At 45.4% G+C, this 14,498-nt stretch overlaps 1 protein-coding gene across 2 annotated transcripts; it reads left to right on the plus strand.

The window, feature by feature from the left end:
* Window positions 1-4,288: 4,288 nt before the first annotated feature.
* Window positions 4,289-13,704, plus strand: CLCNKB (chloride voltage-gated channel Kb). 2 transcript variants are annotated; one of them, XM_075278836.1, is made up of 19 exons: window positions 4,289-4,388; window positions 4,553-4,681; window positions 4,790-4,918; window positions 5,037-5,176; window positions 5,325-5,402; window positions 5,827-5,905; window positions 5,983-6,108; window positions 7,065-7,149; window positions 7,265-7,366; window positions 7,488-7,572; window positions 7,823-7,996; window positions 8,111-8,180; window positions 8,263-8,373; window positions 8,533-8,746; window positions 8,829-8,962; window positions 9,162-9,260; window positions 9,449-9,513; window positions 13,340-13,426; window positions 13,666-13,704. In XM_075278836.1, exons 1-19 carry the CDS (start codon window positions 4,289-4,291, stop codon window positions 13,702-13,704), a joined length of 2,046 nt encoding a protein of 681 aa, XP_075134937.1. The 2 variants fall into 2 exon arrangements, with proteins under 2 accessions (XP_075134937.1, XP_075134936.1); XM_075278835.1 differs by having other exon boundaries at window positions 9,162-9,259; window positions 9,433-9,513.
* Window positions 13,705-14,498: the final 794 nt, after the last annotated feature.

Consider the following 14,498-nt stretch of genomic DNA (forward strand, 5'->3'; position numbering starts at 1 on the left):
TGAGCTCGTATGTGTTCTTTCTTGTAATATATTACTGTATTATCCATGCTGCTGTAACACACTGAATTTCCCTATGGTGGGACTATTAAAGGATTATCTTATCTTATTATCTTATCTACCACAGTTCGCAGCACAATGTAGGGAGAAGATCGTCTATAGCAAAGCACAGCACAGTGTAGCAGGAAGATCATCTACAGAAGATCACAGCACAGAGTAGGGAGAAGATCATCTATAGCGGCTCAGGGCACAATATAGGGAAAAAGCGATCTACATAAGCTCACAGCACAGAGTAGAGAGAAGATCGTCTACAGAAGCTCACACCATAGTGTAGAGGGAAGATCATCTACAGCATATTGCAGAATAAGTGCGGTGCAGTATCACATAACAGCCTAGACTCAGATAATATACAGTAGTCTGCAGTGTGTCACAGAGCAGTGAGGAGGAAGGCCTTTCCATCTACTATCTGGGTAGCTGTTTGTGTTCCTGTTTGGCAATGACACTAATTTTGCAAGTGTTGATGATGTCACTAAAGGTTCTGAACCTATCCAAGGTGCTGTGTAACTTAAGGAGAAGCTGGACAACATATAGCAGCACATTGACAGTCTGCTCCCTGCACCAGCTGAGTGCTAATGTAACTGCCCATGTTGATGGGAAATTGAGGGTTTCCACCCCCTAAAGCCAGCCCTGGATTAATAATTTCTTCTCTCGGGTGATGAGATATCTCTTATTTGGCTGTCACGTACGGCTCTCCCGCAGGTGTCGGATCATTGTGTGACTTCTTGTCAGATCACTTTTATTAAATGTTGTCACAACACAGGTACTTATTGCCACAACAGGGGAGGGCTGGGGCAGGTGAACATGGAGAAGGGATGGGGAGGAAGGGGGTGTGAAGCTGTGGGTATGGTGTGTATGTTTGTGGGACTTAACCATAATTGCCTCTATTGTCTCTTTATCCTCAGAGAATGACAACAATTAGTCACAGATCTGCGGCTTCTGCTCCCCTGTCTGAACAGTCCTGAATGTTTCAGATCCTGAAAATTGTGGAGAACAAGGAATCAGCCACTGGGAAAATGCACTGAATGTGTGGTAGTGTGAACAAGGTCTAACATAGATGGTCAGTTACCCCAGAATAATACAAAGGGTCATGGCATAATAGAAGGGGAGATAGTGTCTACTCATGTAGCCCACCCCCGAATACTGAGGCAGCCAGTGCACCCCTCATCTCACCCCATAGTGAGCTCCTGCTGCTGGGATGAAGGTGACTGAGCTGGAATTCTTGCCCGGGGCCGGTTCTGCCTGACTTCTCAAGGACGTTGTAATATTGTCTATAAACCTGGAAAGAGGGAGGGGGCACTGGGTGGGTGAAGGCAGGTAATGCCAGACCCAGGAGGAGGAGGAGGCACCTGTAGAGCAGTGCAGGATCCAGCAGTCCCTCAGTGGGCAGCATCATCCAACACCTGGACAGATCCTGCGCCCGGTGAGTCCTATTATGTACCTGCTGAGATACCAAGGGATGGGCTGTGACTTCACAAGACAGATCTGCCCTTCAGGAGTCTGGGAAAGCTGGGTGATAACTCCTGTGAGAGCTATGACATTGGAGGCTATTTTGCTCCGGGGAGGGGCTACACATCATCAGACATCGCTCAGGAGAGGCTGGAATCTGGTGCAAAGTTTACCCTCCATTATCAGAACTTTCCACTATAAATGATGCAGGAATCTCGGATTGCTAGACATAGAAAGTGAGGCATGAGGTCTTATCGCCTCAGAGAAAAGAACAGCAGAACTGTGGATGCAGCTTTGGATGTGATTGGAGTATAAGATGTAATTCTTGATCAGTAGAAGAGAAGTAAGGCAGATGATTCACATTGATCCAGCGTACCTTGAAGATTTCTCCTGTATAATAATGCCTTCAGCACTTTACAGACATTGTTAGCCCCATCCCATATAGGGCTCACAATGTAAATTCCCTATCAGTATGTCTTTGGAGTGTGGGAGGAAACCTACCCAAACACATGGGGGGGGGGGGGGGGGGACATACAAACTCCTTGCAGATACTTTCTTTGGCTGGTTTTGAATCCAGGACTCCAGCACTGCAACCCCTGCCCTTACCCCTGACACTGCTAACCGCTGTGCATTAGAGGATTCTCCTATAATGATCCTTGCTGAGCTGTCATTATTATGATTATATAAGTCTTATCCCTTTAGTCTTATAGGACCAGTGACTGTTATTTTACTTCGGTTTTGTGCACCTCCTCTGGTGTCCAGCAGGGGGGGGCCACACTTCACCTATCACTGTTGGGCAGAGAAGATATTTGTATTCATATCTGGTGCTTCCCCTGTAGAAGTGCAGCTTGTCTCTAGTGCTTGTTAAGTTATCGCTGTCCAATGATATTTATAGCTGTAAGTGAGGAATGTGTCAGATTAATCGCAGAGCGGCGATAAAACAGGCGATGACGGAGCAAAGATCAGATACATAGACAGTGACAAAAAGTCTGAGCCCTGCAGCACAGTGACCTTCACAAGTCACTGCATGTGCCCAGCTATTCATATCCTGTATGGGTGGACACTGCACAGTACCACTTCTCTTATACTGTCTGTATATATGGACAGTGCACAGTACCACTTCTCTTATACTGTCTGTATATATGGACACTGCACAGTACCACTTCTCTTATTCTGTATATATGGACAGTGCACAGTACCACTTCTCTTATTCTGTATATATGGACACTGCACAGTACCACTTCTCCTGTCCCGTATAGTGGGTGTAATTCTCAGTATCTGCTCTTATTCTGTATATATGGACACTGCACAGTACCACTTCTCTTGTCCTGTATACTGGTGTAATTCTCAGTATCGGCTCTTATTCTGTATATATGGACACTGCACAGTACCACTTCTCTTGTCCTGTATATATGGACACTGCACAGTACCACTTCTCTTGTCCTGTATACTGGTGTAATTCTCAGTATCTGCTCTTATTCTGTATATAAGGACACTGCACAGTACCACTTCTCTTATTTTGTGTATAGGACACTGCACAGTACCACTTCTCTTATTCTGTATATAGGACACTGCACAGTACCACTTCTCTTATTCTGTATATATGGACACTTCACAGTACCACTTCTCTTACCCTGTATATATAGACACTGCACAGTACCACTTCTTGTATCTGCAGCGTATTATCTGATGCTCAGTATATGACACACATTTAAAGAGGACCTTTCACCATATCCGGGCACAGGCAGTTCTATATACTGCCAGAAAGCTGACAGTGCGCTGAATTCAGCGCACTGTCTGCTTTCCCGATCTGTGCCCGGTGTGAAGAGCTTACGGCCCGGTACCGTAGCTCTTCTATGGTCAGAAGGGCGTTTCTGACCATTAGCCGGAGACGTCCTTCTGCCTCACGGCGCCAATCGCGCTGTGCTGTGGAGCCGGGAGGAACGCCCCTCCCTCTGCTCACACAGCTTGTCCGTAGACTAGCATTATCAGGAGAGGGAGGGGGCGTTCCTCCCGGCTCCACAGTACAGCGCGATTGGCGCCGCGAGGCAGAAGGACGTCTCTGGCTAATGGTCAGAAACGCCCTTCTGACTGTAAAGCGCTACGGTACCGGGACCGATAGCGCTTTACACCGGGCACAGATTGGGAAAGCCAATCTGGCAGTATATAACACTGCCTGTGCCCAGATATGGTGAAAGGTCCTCTTTAAGCTTTCATCCTGTACATTGTATTAGAGTTTGTTGTGTGCCTCCATCTGCTGGTAGATTTCAGGTATTACAGTACACACCAATTAATGCAATAAAATAATGTAGATTTATATAATAGAAGTCCCGGCCCAGATTTACTAATAGTTTAACGGTGTAAATTTAAACAGGTAGTAAGAGAATGTAGCAGATTTATTACAGTGGCTGATGCCAGGATAGGCCATAAATATCTGATCGGTGAGGGGATGAAAGCCAACCCTGCGCTGATCAGCTGTGCGGGGATGTATCAGGTCTGTATACTATTCATTGCACTGAGATGGAAGCAGGTGTCTCCATGCCCTGTATAGTGGCCATGAGCTGTTACTGCAGCTACCTCGCACTGACATCACATTACATTATTTTGCAGTATTCATAAATTGTATTATACTACATAATTATATATGATACTAATAATTACAGATGAGAAAATCATCCTGTAACATTACATTGTATCCATTGCCGCCAAATCACACGTCTCTCTTGTATTAGACCTCCATCTTGCATCTTCCTGTGGCCCCTAGGTCTAGTGCTGGGGCAGAGTTATGGACTCCCTGGTTATTGAACATGGGGAAGTGAAGGATAAAATGCTGGCCCAGAAAGATGCCCTCAGACCATTCCCCAAAACACGAAGGACAATGAAAGGTGAGTGGATGTTCATGCGGTGACCACCAAGGGGCAGTATACTGTTATAAACTCTGAATTGGGGTGTGAATGTATCTGAGCTGAGAATGTCTTGGATGGTGTGGAGTAGTTGAGACCAGAAATCTACTATCAATAATACACTGAGCTGCTCCTTTTCCCTGCAGCGCTCCTCCTGAGGGTGAAGGGATTCCTGTTCCGTGTCGGAGATGACTGGTATTTTTTATTTGCTCTGGGGGTCATCATGGCTCTGATCAGCTTCACCATGGACTTCACTGTCTCCAAACTGTTGAATGGTATACACATTACTACATTAACCTACGTCTTATCACGCCTCCTTCATAACTTCTATGTTCTGGTATGAGATGTCTGCACGCTTCCTTCACCTTCATGTCTCTCCACAGCTCAGCGGTGGCTCCTGCAGGAACTGGGGGACAACTCCCTTCTCAGATACCTCTCCTGGGTCGTCTATCCCATCGCCCTGGTCTCCTTCTCCACTGGGTTTGCACAGAGCATCACTCCTCACTCCGGGGGTAAGATCCCAATACTTGCCCCACCATTGTAGGGACAGATTCCACCATCCTGGTGGGTTTTATATGGCTCCTTACTCTGAGTAATCTGTATCTTGTCCTTGTCTCCCTCTATCCACAGGCTCAGGAATCCCAGAACTGAAGACGATCCTCACTGGGGTCATCCTGGAGGAGTATTTAACCATCAAGAATTTTGGGGCCAAGGTGGTGGGTCTGACCTGCACCCTGGCAGCGGGCAGTACAATGTTCCTTGGTAAAGTGGTAAGTGCTCGGTTTATGTTGCAGGACTGATAGGGTTAATAATAATATTGTATGGGATCGATTGTCCTGTATGGGGTATTTCCACCGTCTAGTACCCTGATCACAGATACCTATACGTAGCTGAGGTGGTCACTTACTGTCATTACAGGGCCCCTTCGTCCATTTGTCCAGCATGATCGCGGCGTACCTCGGGCGGATGAGGACCTCTGTCACTGGAGAATATGCGGTTGGTATCTCCATAAAATCGGAAAACTGCAAGAAATCATTATACCCTCAGCAGGGGGCAGTATTCCTGCTAATATGTGTTCAGATATCAGAGGGGCAAAAACAAGGGGCTAATATTAATTAAATGGATGACCCTTGAAGGTCATAGCCTAGACTGATCCCATAATGTGGTAGAGGTGCCTTTGTGACCCTCTCAGGGTCCCGGAACCTGGTAGCAACTTCTCCAGCTGTACCCCATATAGCAGCGCCCCTGAGTAGCACATGTTACTATGTATGCCCCCTGGGTGCTAATGGACATTGGAAACCTCTGGATTGCTGATATAGTAGAAATATCCCATTATTACTGCAACTAAAAGCTGCAAGCAGTCCCTCAATAAAGAAGCACTGTGTGAACACAGCCATAAAGGTCTTATACCTCTCTACAGAACAAGAGTAAGGAGTATGAGATGCTGGTGGCGGCCGCTGCAGTTGGTGTCTCCACTGTCTTTGGCGCTCCGATTAGCGGTAGGTGATTCCGCTTTTTGTTTGTGTATTTTTTTGGTCCATAAACCATAATGATAAGTAACATGTCATCTCTGCAGGCGTGCTCTTCAGTGTGGAGGTGATGTCATCGCACTTCGCAGTGCGGAATTACTGGCGTGGATTTTTTGCTGCCACTTGTGGAGCGTTTATGTTCCGTCTCTTAGCTGTATTCAACAGTGAGCAAGGTAACATCAAGAGCGAATATATATGTATAAAATAATGTAGAGGCCTCCCTTGAGGCGAGTTTAGGGTTACTGAAGTCTGAGATTAGAGTGTAGGGTTAGTAGAGGCCAGGTGTAGAGTGTAGGTTTAGTGGAGGCCAGATCTAGAGTCTGGGAGTAGAGTGTAGGGTTAGTGGAGGCCAGATCTAGAGTCTGGGAGTAGAGTGTAGGGTTAGTGGAAGCCAGGTCTAGAGTCTGGGAGTAGAGTGTAGGTTTAGTGGAGGCCAGATCTAGAGTCTGGGAGTAGAGTGTAGGGTCAGTAGAGGCCAGGTCTAGAGTCTGGGAGTAGAGTGTAGGGTCAGTAGAGGCCAGGTCTAGAGTCTGGGAGTAGAGTGTAGGGTTAGTGGAGGCCAGATCTAGAGTCTGGGAGTAGAGTGTAGGGTCAGTAGAGGCCAGGTCTAGAGTCTGGGAGTAGAGTGTAGGGTTAGTGGAGGCCAGATCTAGAGTCTGGGAGTAGAGTGTAGGGTTAGTAGAGCTGGGAGTAGAGTGTAGGGTTAGTGGAGGCCAGATCTAGAGTCTGGGAGTAGAGTGTAGGGTTAGTAGAGGCCAGAGGTAGAGCTGGGAGTAGAGTGTAGGGTTAGTAGAGGCCAGAGGTAGAGCTGGGAGTAGAGTGTATTGTTAGTGGAGGCCAGATCTAGTGTCTGGGAGTAGAGTGTAGGGTTAGTGGAGGCCAGATCTAGTGTCTGGGAGTAGAGTGTAGGGTTAGTAGAGGCCAGGTCTAGAGTCTGGGAGTAGAGTGTAGGGTTAGTAAAGGCCAGAGGTAGAGCTGGGAGTAGAGTGTAGGGTTAGTGGAGTCCAGGAGTCGAGTGTAGGGTTAGTGGAGTCTTGCAGTAGAGTATAGGGTTAGCGGAGGATAGGAGAAGTGTTTAGGACTAGTGGAGTCTAGGATTAGACTGTAATGCAAGTCTTTTCTCTCCTAGAGACAATCTCCGCCATCTTCAAAACCAACTTTAAGATCAGCTTCCCCTTTGACCTCCCAGAGACCTTCTTCTACATGATCCTGGGGTGAGGCACTGTAATACCTGACACTAATACCTGACACGGCGCCCTCCCTCCATTACGACCACCAGCTACTCATATAACATGTGATTGTCTCCTCTAACCTCAGTTTACGTCATAGGGTGATCTGCGGGACGATAAGTTGCGCCTACTTGTTCTGCCAGCGCTGGCTCCTCGGTTATGTCAGGCGGAATCCTTTCACCACCAAGATAATGGCGAACGAGTAAGTGTGAGGCCAGAAGGCAAGAGAAAGTGAACCAGAAATCATAGGGGCTGTGGATGCAGCTCTGGATGTGAGTTGAGTATAGAACACAATAATAAAGTTGCCTTTTACCTTTCTCTAGTAAACCTATATACTCGGCATTGTTGGCGCTTCTCATGGCAACAATAACATTTCCAAATTTCCTCGGGCAGTACATGGCATCACAGGTCAGTCTGCACTGCAGTTCTAGCATTGTGTTCATGAACCAGAAAACTCAGGATGAATGGTCATAAGCGCCTCCCACTATACTGAAGATAATCTATAGGGGTGCAGAGGTGGGGTGGGCAGGTTGTGATCTGTTGGCGTGCTATTTTAGGGGAGTTCTCCTGTATGTGGGTCCTTGGGGTCAGGGGGTGTTATGATTCATGAACCCATTAACCCTTTGCTGCCTGTTTCCATTTATGCCGCCATTTCTAGCTCACTATGAAGGAACTTCTCGTCTCTCTCTTTGATAACCGCACGTGGTGGACACTTTCCCAAAATATGACATCGCCAAGCCCCGCAGGAGTGGACCCCAACAATCTGTGGATGGAATGGGCGAACCCACAAATCACCATCTTTGGCACGCTGGCGTTTTTCCTGGTCATGAAGGTGAATGGCTGTGACATTGTATTCCGCCCTCCATTGATTCTCTCCAGTATATCCAGATATGGCGGATGTCAGCGGAGGATATGGCGGCTTTATTGTTCTGTCCTTCTTTTCCAGTTCTGGATGTTCACCCTTGCCACCACGCTGCCCTTACCCGCCGGTTACTTTATGCCAGTCTTTATATACGGTGAGTTCAATTACCCCCTATTAATAATAAAGCACCCCAAAATAATCCTCATCATCTTTCTGTCGATTCTCACCATCCGCAGGGGCTGCCATTGGACGTCTGGTGGGTGAGACGGTAGCGTATATATTCCCGGATGGCATTACCTCTGATGGTGTGGTTAACCCCATCATTCCTGGAGGATATGCTTTGGCAGGTGATTTTATATTTGCAGCTCTGGATGTGACTGGAGTATGACTGGGCGTTATATAGAGATTATATTGTAACATTATATGATGTCAATGAACAGTATTTTTATTACCGTGGTTTGATATTGGCATCTGATTTTATTATCATCCGATACTTGTATTATTAGGGGCTGCGGCATATTCGGGGGCAGTGACGCACACACTGTCTACGGCGCTGCTTGCGTTTGAAGCCACCGGTCAGATAGCGCACATCCTTCCGGTAATCTTTTCGGTGCTAATTGCCAATGCCATTGCCCAGAAATTCCAGCCGTCCTTCTACGATGGCACCATCATTGTGAAGAAACTGCCCTACCTGCCAAGGATCCGCAGTCGTCAGATAAAGTAAGGCGCAGTTCACACTCTGAGTGGTGAGAGGCGGTCATGCTGCATTATAATGTCCTGCTTCACTCTTCGGTCTCTGCAGCTCCTACAAGATGAAGACCAAGGAGTTTATGAAGACGGGCATTGAGGTTCTGCCCCGCGATGCCAGCTTCGACAACGTCCTCCAGGTCATTACATCTTCAGACGATGCCGAGTTCCCAGTGGTGGACAACACGGGTATATCTGGAAGCCTATGATACTGTTCATCCTGAACCTCCTGAATAGAATGCAAGAATTATAGTAAAAACTGACACACAGCTGGGTGACTCATATTTCCGGGTCTTTGTAGTTTTTACGTGAAATATTTTGCAGGTAGACTCTTCTCTGTCACAAGTCCAGACCTCAAAGTGACGTTTATCAGTGTTTCTTCCTGCAGAGGATCGTGTCTTGGTCGGCACAGTGAAGAGAAATCACCTGATCGGTTTTCTGGAGACGCACGAGTCCACCCAACAGCCCAGGAGCCAGCAGGATAAGGTTAGAGAACATTGCAGGGATCTTCATGTAGAAGTGGCCACCTTCATCTGCACAGCCATGCTTGTACAGAGCAGCTAACAGAAAACTGGTAGAATTGTGGCTACAGCCTTGGACTAGAGTATGATGTAAGTGAAGCACAGTAAAGACCCGTTGTTGATGTGTCTGTTCTGCAGGCTCCGTGTGATGGAAGCCTTAGTGATGGATGTATTGATCCCGTTACTTTCCAGCTGTCATCATGGACGTCCTTACATGAGGTGAGGGTTCTTGACCACAGGCAATGATCTGATGGGTGTAACTACCAGGGTAGCAGACATAGCAGTCACTAGGGGGCACAAGAACTAAGGGGGCACATGTACACTGAGACCTAGTGGGAAATTAGTGATAACTATGGATGATGGAAGGAGATGTGGAAAACTGAATGATCCTCCATTACTTTACTGGGACATCATAAAACCTGTGAGTGACATCATTTCTTCATATGCTGTGATGTCACAGTACACATAGTGATCTTTTTGTGTGTGCATTACTCTTGGGCTATGATATCATAGTTGGCATTATCCTTGTACTGTGCTATTGTGTTTATTATCTCTGTACTGTGACATCACCGTGTGTATTATCTCTGTACTGTGACATCACCGTGTGTATTATCTCTGTACTGTGACATCACCGTGTGTATTATCTCTGTACTGTGACATCACCGTGTGTATTATCTCTGTACTGTGACATCACCATGTGTATTATCTCTGTACTGTGACATCACCGTGTGTATTATCTCTGTACTGTGACATCACTGTGTGTATTATCCTGTACTGTGACATCACTGTGTGTATTATCCTGTACTGTGACATCACTGTGTGTATTATCCTGTACTGTGACATCACTGTGTGTATTATCTCTGTACTGTGACATCACTGTGTGTATTATCTCTGTACTGTGACATCACTGTGTGTATTATCTCTGTACTGTGACATCACTGTATTACCCCTGTACTGTGACATCACTGTGTGTATTACCCCTGTACTGTGACATCACTGTGTGTATTATCCTGTACTGTGACATCACTGTGTGTATTATCCTGTACTGTGACATCACTGTGTGTATTATCTCTGTACTGTGACATCACTGTGTGTATTATCCATGTACTGTGACATCACTGTGTGTATTATCTCTGTACTGTGACATCACTGTGTGTATTATCCTGTACTGTGACATCACTGTGTGTATTATCCTGTACTGTGACATCACTGTGTGTATTATCTCTGTACTGTGACATCACTGTGTGTATTATTCCTGTACTGTGACATCACTGTGTGTCTTATCTCTGTACTGTGACATCACTGTGTGTATTATCCTGTACTGTCACATCACTGTGTGTATTATCCCTGTACTGTGACATCACTGTGTGTATTATCCCTGTACTGTGACATCACTGTGTGTATTACCCCTGTACTGTGACATCACTGTGTGTATTATCCCTATACTGTGACATCACTGTGTGTATTACCCCTGTACTGTGACATCACTGTGTGTATTATGCTGTACTGTGACATCACTGTGTGTATTATCCCTGTACTGTGACATCACTGTGTGTATTATGCTGTACTGTGACATCACTGTGTGTATTATCCCTGTACTGTGACATCACTGTGTGTATTACCCCTGTACTGTGACATCACTGTGTGTATTATGCTGTACTGTAACATCACTGTGTGTATTATCTCTGTACTGTGACATCCCTGTGTGTATTACCCCTGTACTGTGACATCACTGTGTGTATTATGCTGTACTGTGACATCACTGTATGTATTATCTCTATACTGTGACATCACTGTGTGTATTACCCCTGTACTGTGACATCACTGTGTGTATTATCCCTGCACTGTCACATCACTGTGTGTATTATCCCTGTACTGTGACATCACTGTGTGTATTATCTCTGTACTGTGACATCACTGTGTGTATTATCCCTGTACTGTGACATCACTGTGTGTATTATCTCTGTACTGTGACATCACTGTGTGTATTATCCCTGTACTGTGACATCACTGTGTGTATTATCCCTGTACTGTGACATCACTGTGTGTATTATCCTGTACTGTCACATCACTGTGTGTATTATCCCTGTACTGTGACATCACTGTATTACCCCTGTACTGTGACATCACTGTGTGTATTATCTCTGTACTGTGACATCACTGTGTGTATTATCCCTGTACTGTGACATCACTGTGTGTATTATCTCTGTACTGTGACATCACTGTGTGTATTACCCCTGTACTGTGACATCACTGTGTGTATTATGCTGTACTGTGACATCACTGTGTGTATTATCCCTGTACTGTGACATCACTGTGTGTATTACCCCTGTACTGTGACATCAATGTGTGTATTATCCCTGTACTGTGACATCACTGTGTGTATTATCCCTGTACTGTGACATCACTGTGTGTATTATCCCTGTACTGTGACATCACTGTATTACCCCTGTACTGTGACATCACTGTGTGTATTATGCTGTACTGTGACATCACTGTGTGTATTACCCCTGTACTGTGACATCACTGTGTGTATTATCCCTGTACTGTGACATCACTGTGTGTAATATGCTGTACTGTGACATCACTGTGTGTATTATCTCTGTACTGTGACATCACTGTGTGTATTATCTCTGTACTGTGACATCACTGTGTGTATTATCCCTGTACTGTGACATCACTGTGTGTATTATCTCTGTACTGTGACATCACTGTGTGTATTATCCCTGTACTGTGACATCACTGTGTGTATTATCCCTGTACTGTGACATCACTGTGTGTATTACCCCTGTACTGTGACATCACTGTGTGTATTATGCTGTACTGTGACATCACTGTGTGTATTATCTCTGTACTGTGACATCACTGTGTGTATTACCCCTGTACTGTGACATCACTGTGTGTATTATCCCTGTACTGTGACATCACTGTGTGTATTATGCTGTACTGTGACATCACTGTGTGTATTATCTCTGTACTGTGACATCACTGTGTGTATTACCCCTGTACTGTGACATCACTGTGTGTATTATGCTGTACTGTGACATCACTGTGTGTATTATCTCTGTACTGTGACATCACTGTGTGTATTACCCCTGTACTGTGACATCACTGTGTGTATTATGCTGTACTGTGACATCACTGTGTGTATTGTCCCTGTACTGTGACATCACTGTGTGTATTATCTCTGTACTGTGACATCACTGTGTGTATTATCCTGTACTGTGACATCACTGTGTGTATTATCCTGTACTGTGACATCACCGTGTGTATTATCCTGTACTGTGACATCACTGTGTGTATTATCCCTGCACTGTTACATCACTGTGCGTATTATCTCTGTACTGTGACATCACTGTGTGTATTATCTCTGTACTGTGACATCACTGTGTGTATTATCTCTGTACTGTGACATCACTGTGTGTATTATCCCTGTACTGTGACATCACTGTGTGTATTATCTCTGTACTGTGACATCACTGTGTGTATTATCCCTGTACTGTGACATCACTGTGTGTATTATACCTGTACTGTGACATCACTGTGTGTATTATCCCTGTACTGTGACATCACTGTGTGTATTATCCCTGTACTGTGACATCACTGTGTGTATTATCTCTGTAATGTGACATCACTGTGTGTATTATCCCTGTACTGTGACATCACTGTGTGTATTATCCCTGTACTGTGACATCACTGTGTGTATTACCCCTGTACTGTGACATCACTGTGTGTATTATCCCTGTACTGTGACATCACTGTGTGTATTATCCCTGTACTGTGACATCACTGTGTGTATTATACCTGTACTGTGACATCACTATGTGCCTTAACCAAGAGTGTAAAGAAGACTAAAGTAATTTTACACTTTTGAAGTTCTGAACTTGCTGCTTTGGTGGTCTTAGTAAAGTGACGCCCCATTACAAGCTCTATGTGTCCCCCCATGGTTACTTGTTATTCCCTGCAGATAGATGTTTCGTAGATGACCAGTCGGAGCAGGAATCCTATGGCGCTGTGTATAACTCTCATCATGTCTCCTCCTCAGGCTCATCATCTCTTTGTGCTGCTCAATCTCCAGCAAGCCTTTGTCACAGAATATGGGAAGATTGTTGGCTGTGTCACCCGGAAGGAGGTTGGTGGTCCTCGTGTCCTTTGTATCTGCTTGTGTGCAGCGTCAATAGGTTTTACCTCTCTAACTATAAAATCTCTACCCCTCCCCAGCTATATCACCCCATTATAGATGAACTCTTGGCCTACCCCAAATTAAAGGTTACATTAGTTATAGGGGCGTCCTGCACAGTCTCACTGCACCCTGATCACTGAGTGTGGCGCCCCTTATGGTCAGTAACAGATATCTGTGTTTTATTTCAGATGAGGAAAGCTATTGAGAACCTGGCAAACGCAAAATGAAGCACCTGGAGGTCAGGAGAATGTCACCTGAAGAACATGAAGCTTTGTGAGCACAGATTATGATGGACAATGTGACAAATGGCTGCCGGTCATTGTATTACAGTCAAGGATCACAAGGACCCCAACAGGCTGTCCGGTCTATAAATACATAGGCCCACATGTACTCAGGCTGCTGTACTTGGACAGTGGCCAAAACTGGACCTCAACATTGTGCATCTCAATCCCTGCACCATTCTTACCGCTATTTTAGACAGTGGGCAGAGCAGGAGAGGTTCGCACCATTCCACTAGATTTACTAGGCCAAAGCCTTTTAGTAGTTCTGTCATGTCTTGTGCCTGTCAAGGAATCAATTAAGGGTGCATTCACACTGAGAAAAATGGAGCTGAATTTGGTGTGGAATCCGTGTCAGATTCAGCGCTGAAAAAAAAAGCCTCCTATTGACTTCAATGGGTTCCTTTTTCTGCAAAGGAACCCATTGAAGTCAATAGGAGGCTTTTTTTTTATCAGTGTTGAATCTGACGCGGATTCCACACCAAATTCAGCGCCATTTTCCTCCATGTGAATGCACCCTAAGACTGGCGTAAAAATCTCCAGTCTTAGTAAATTCGCCCAATGAATAAAAACTTCTGCATCTTTCTAATATACTTTGTGCTTCAATTCTCCGTCATTTTCATGCTCTCTGCTTGCTGTCAGTGAATAGGAATATTGCTATACTTATACAAAGGCTGAAGCCTATCCTGACCTAGCCGTGTACATAGCTGAGGTTTGTTACAATGTACCAGTCTAGACAGTTT

The sequence above is a fragment of the Leptodactylus fuscus genome, chromosome 6 (genome assembly GCF_031893055.1).
Source record: "Leptodactylus fuscus isolate aLepFus1 chromosome 6, aLepFus1.hap2, whole genome shotgun sequence".
Taxonomy (NCBI): domain Eukaryota; kingdom Metazoa; phylum Chordata; class Amphibia; order Anura; family Leptodactylidae; genus Leptodactylus; species Leptodactylus fuscus.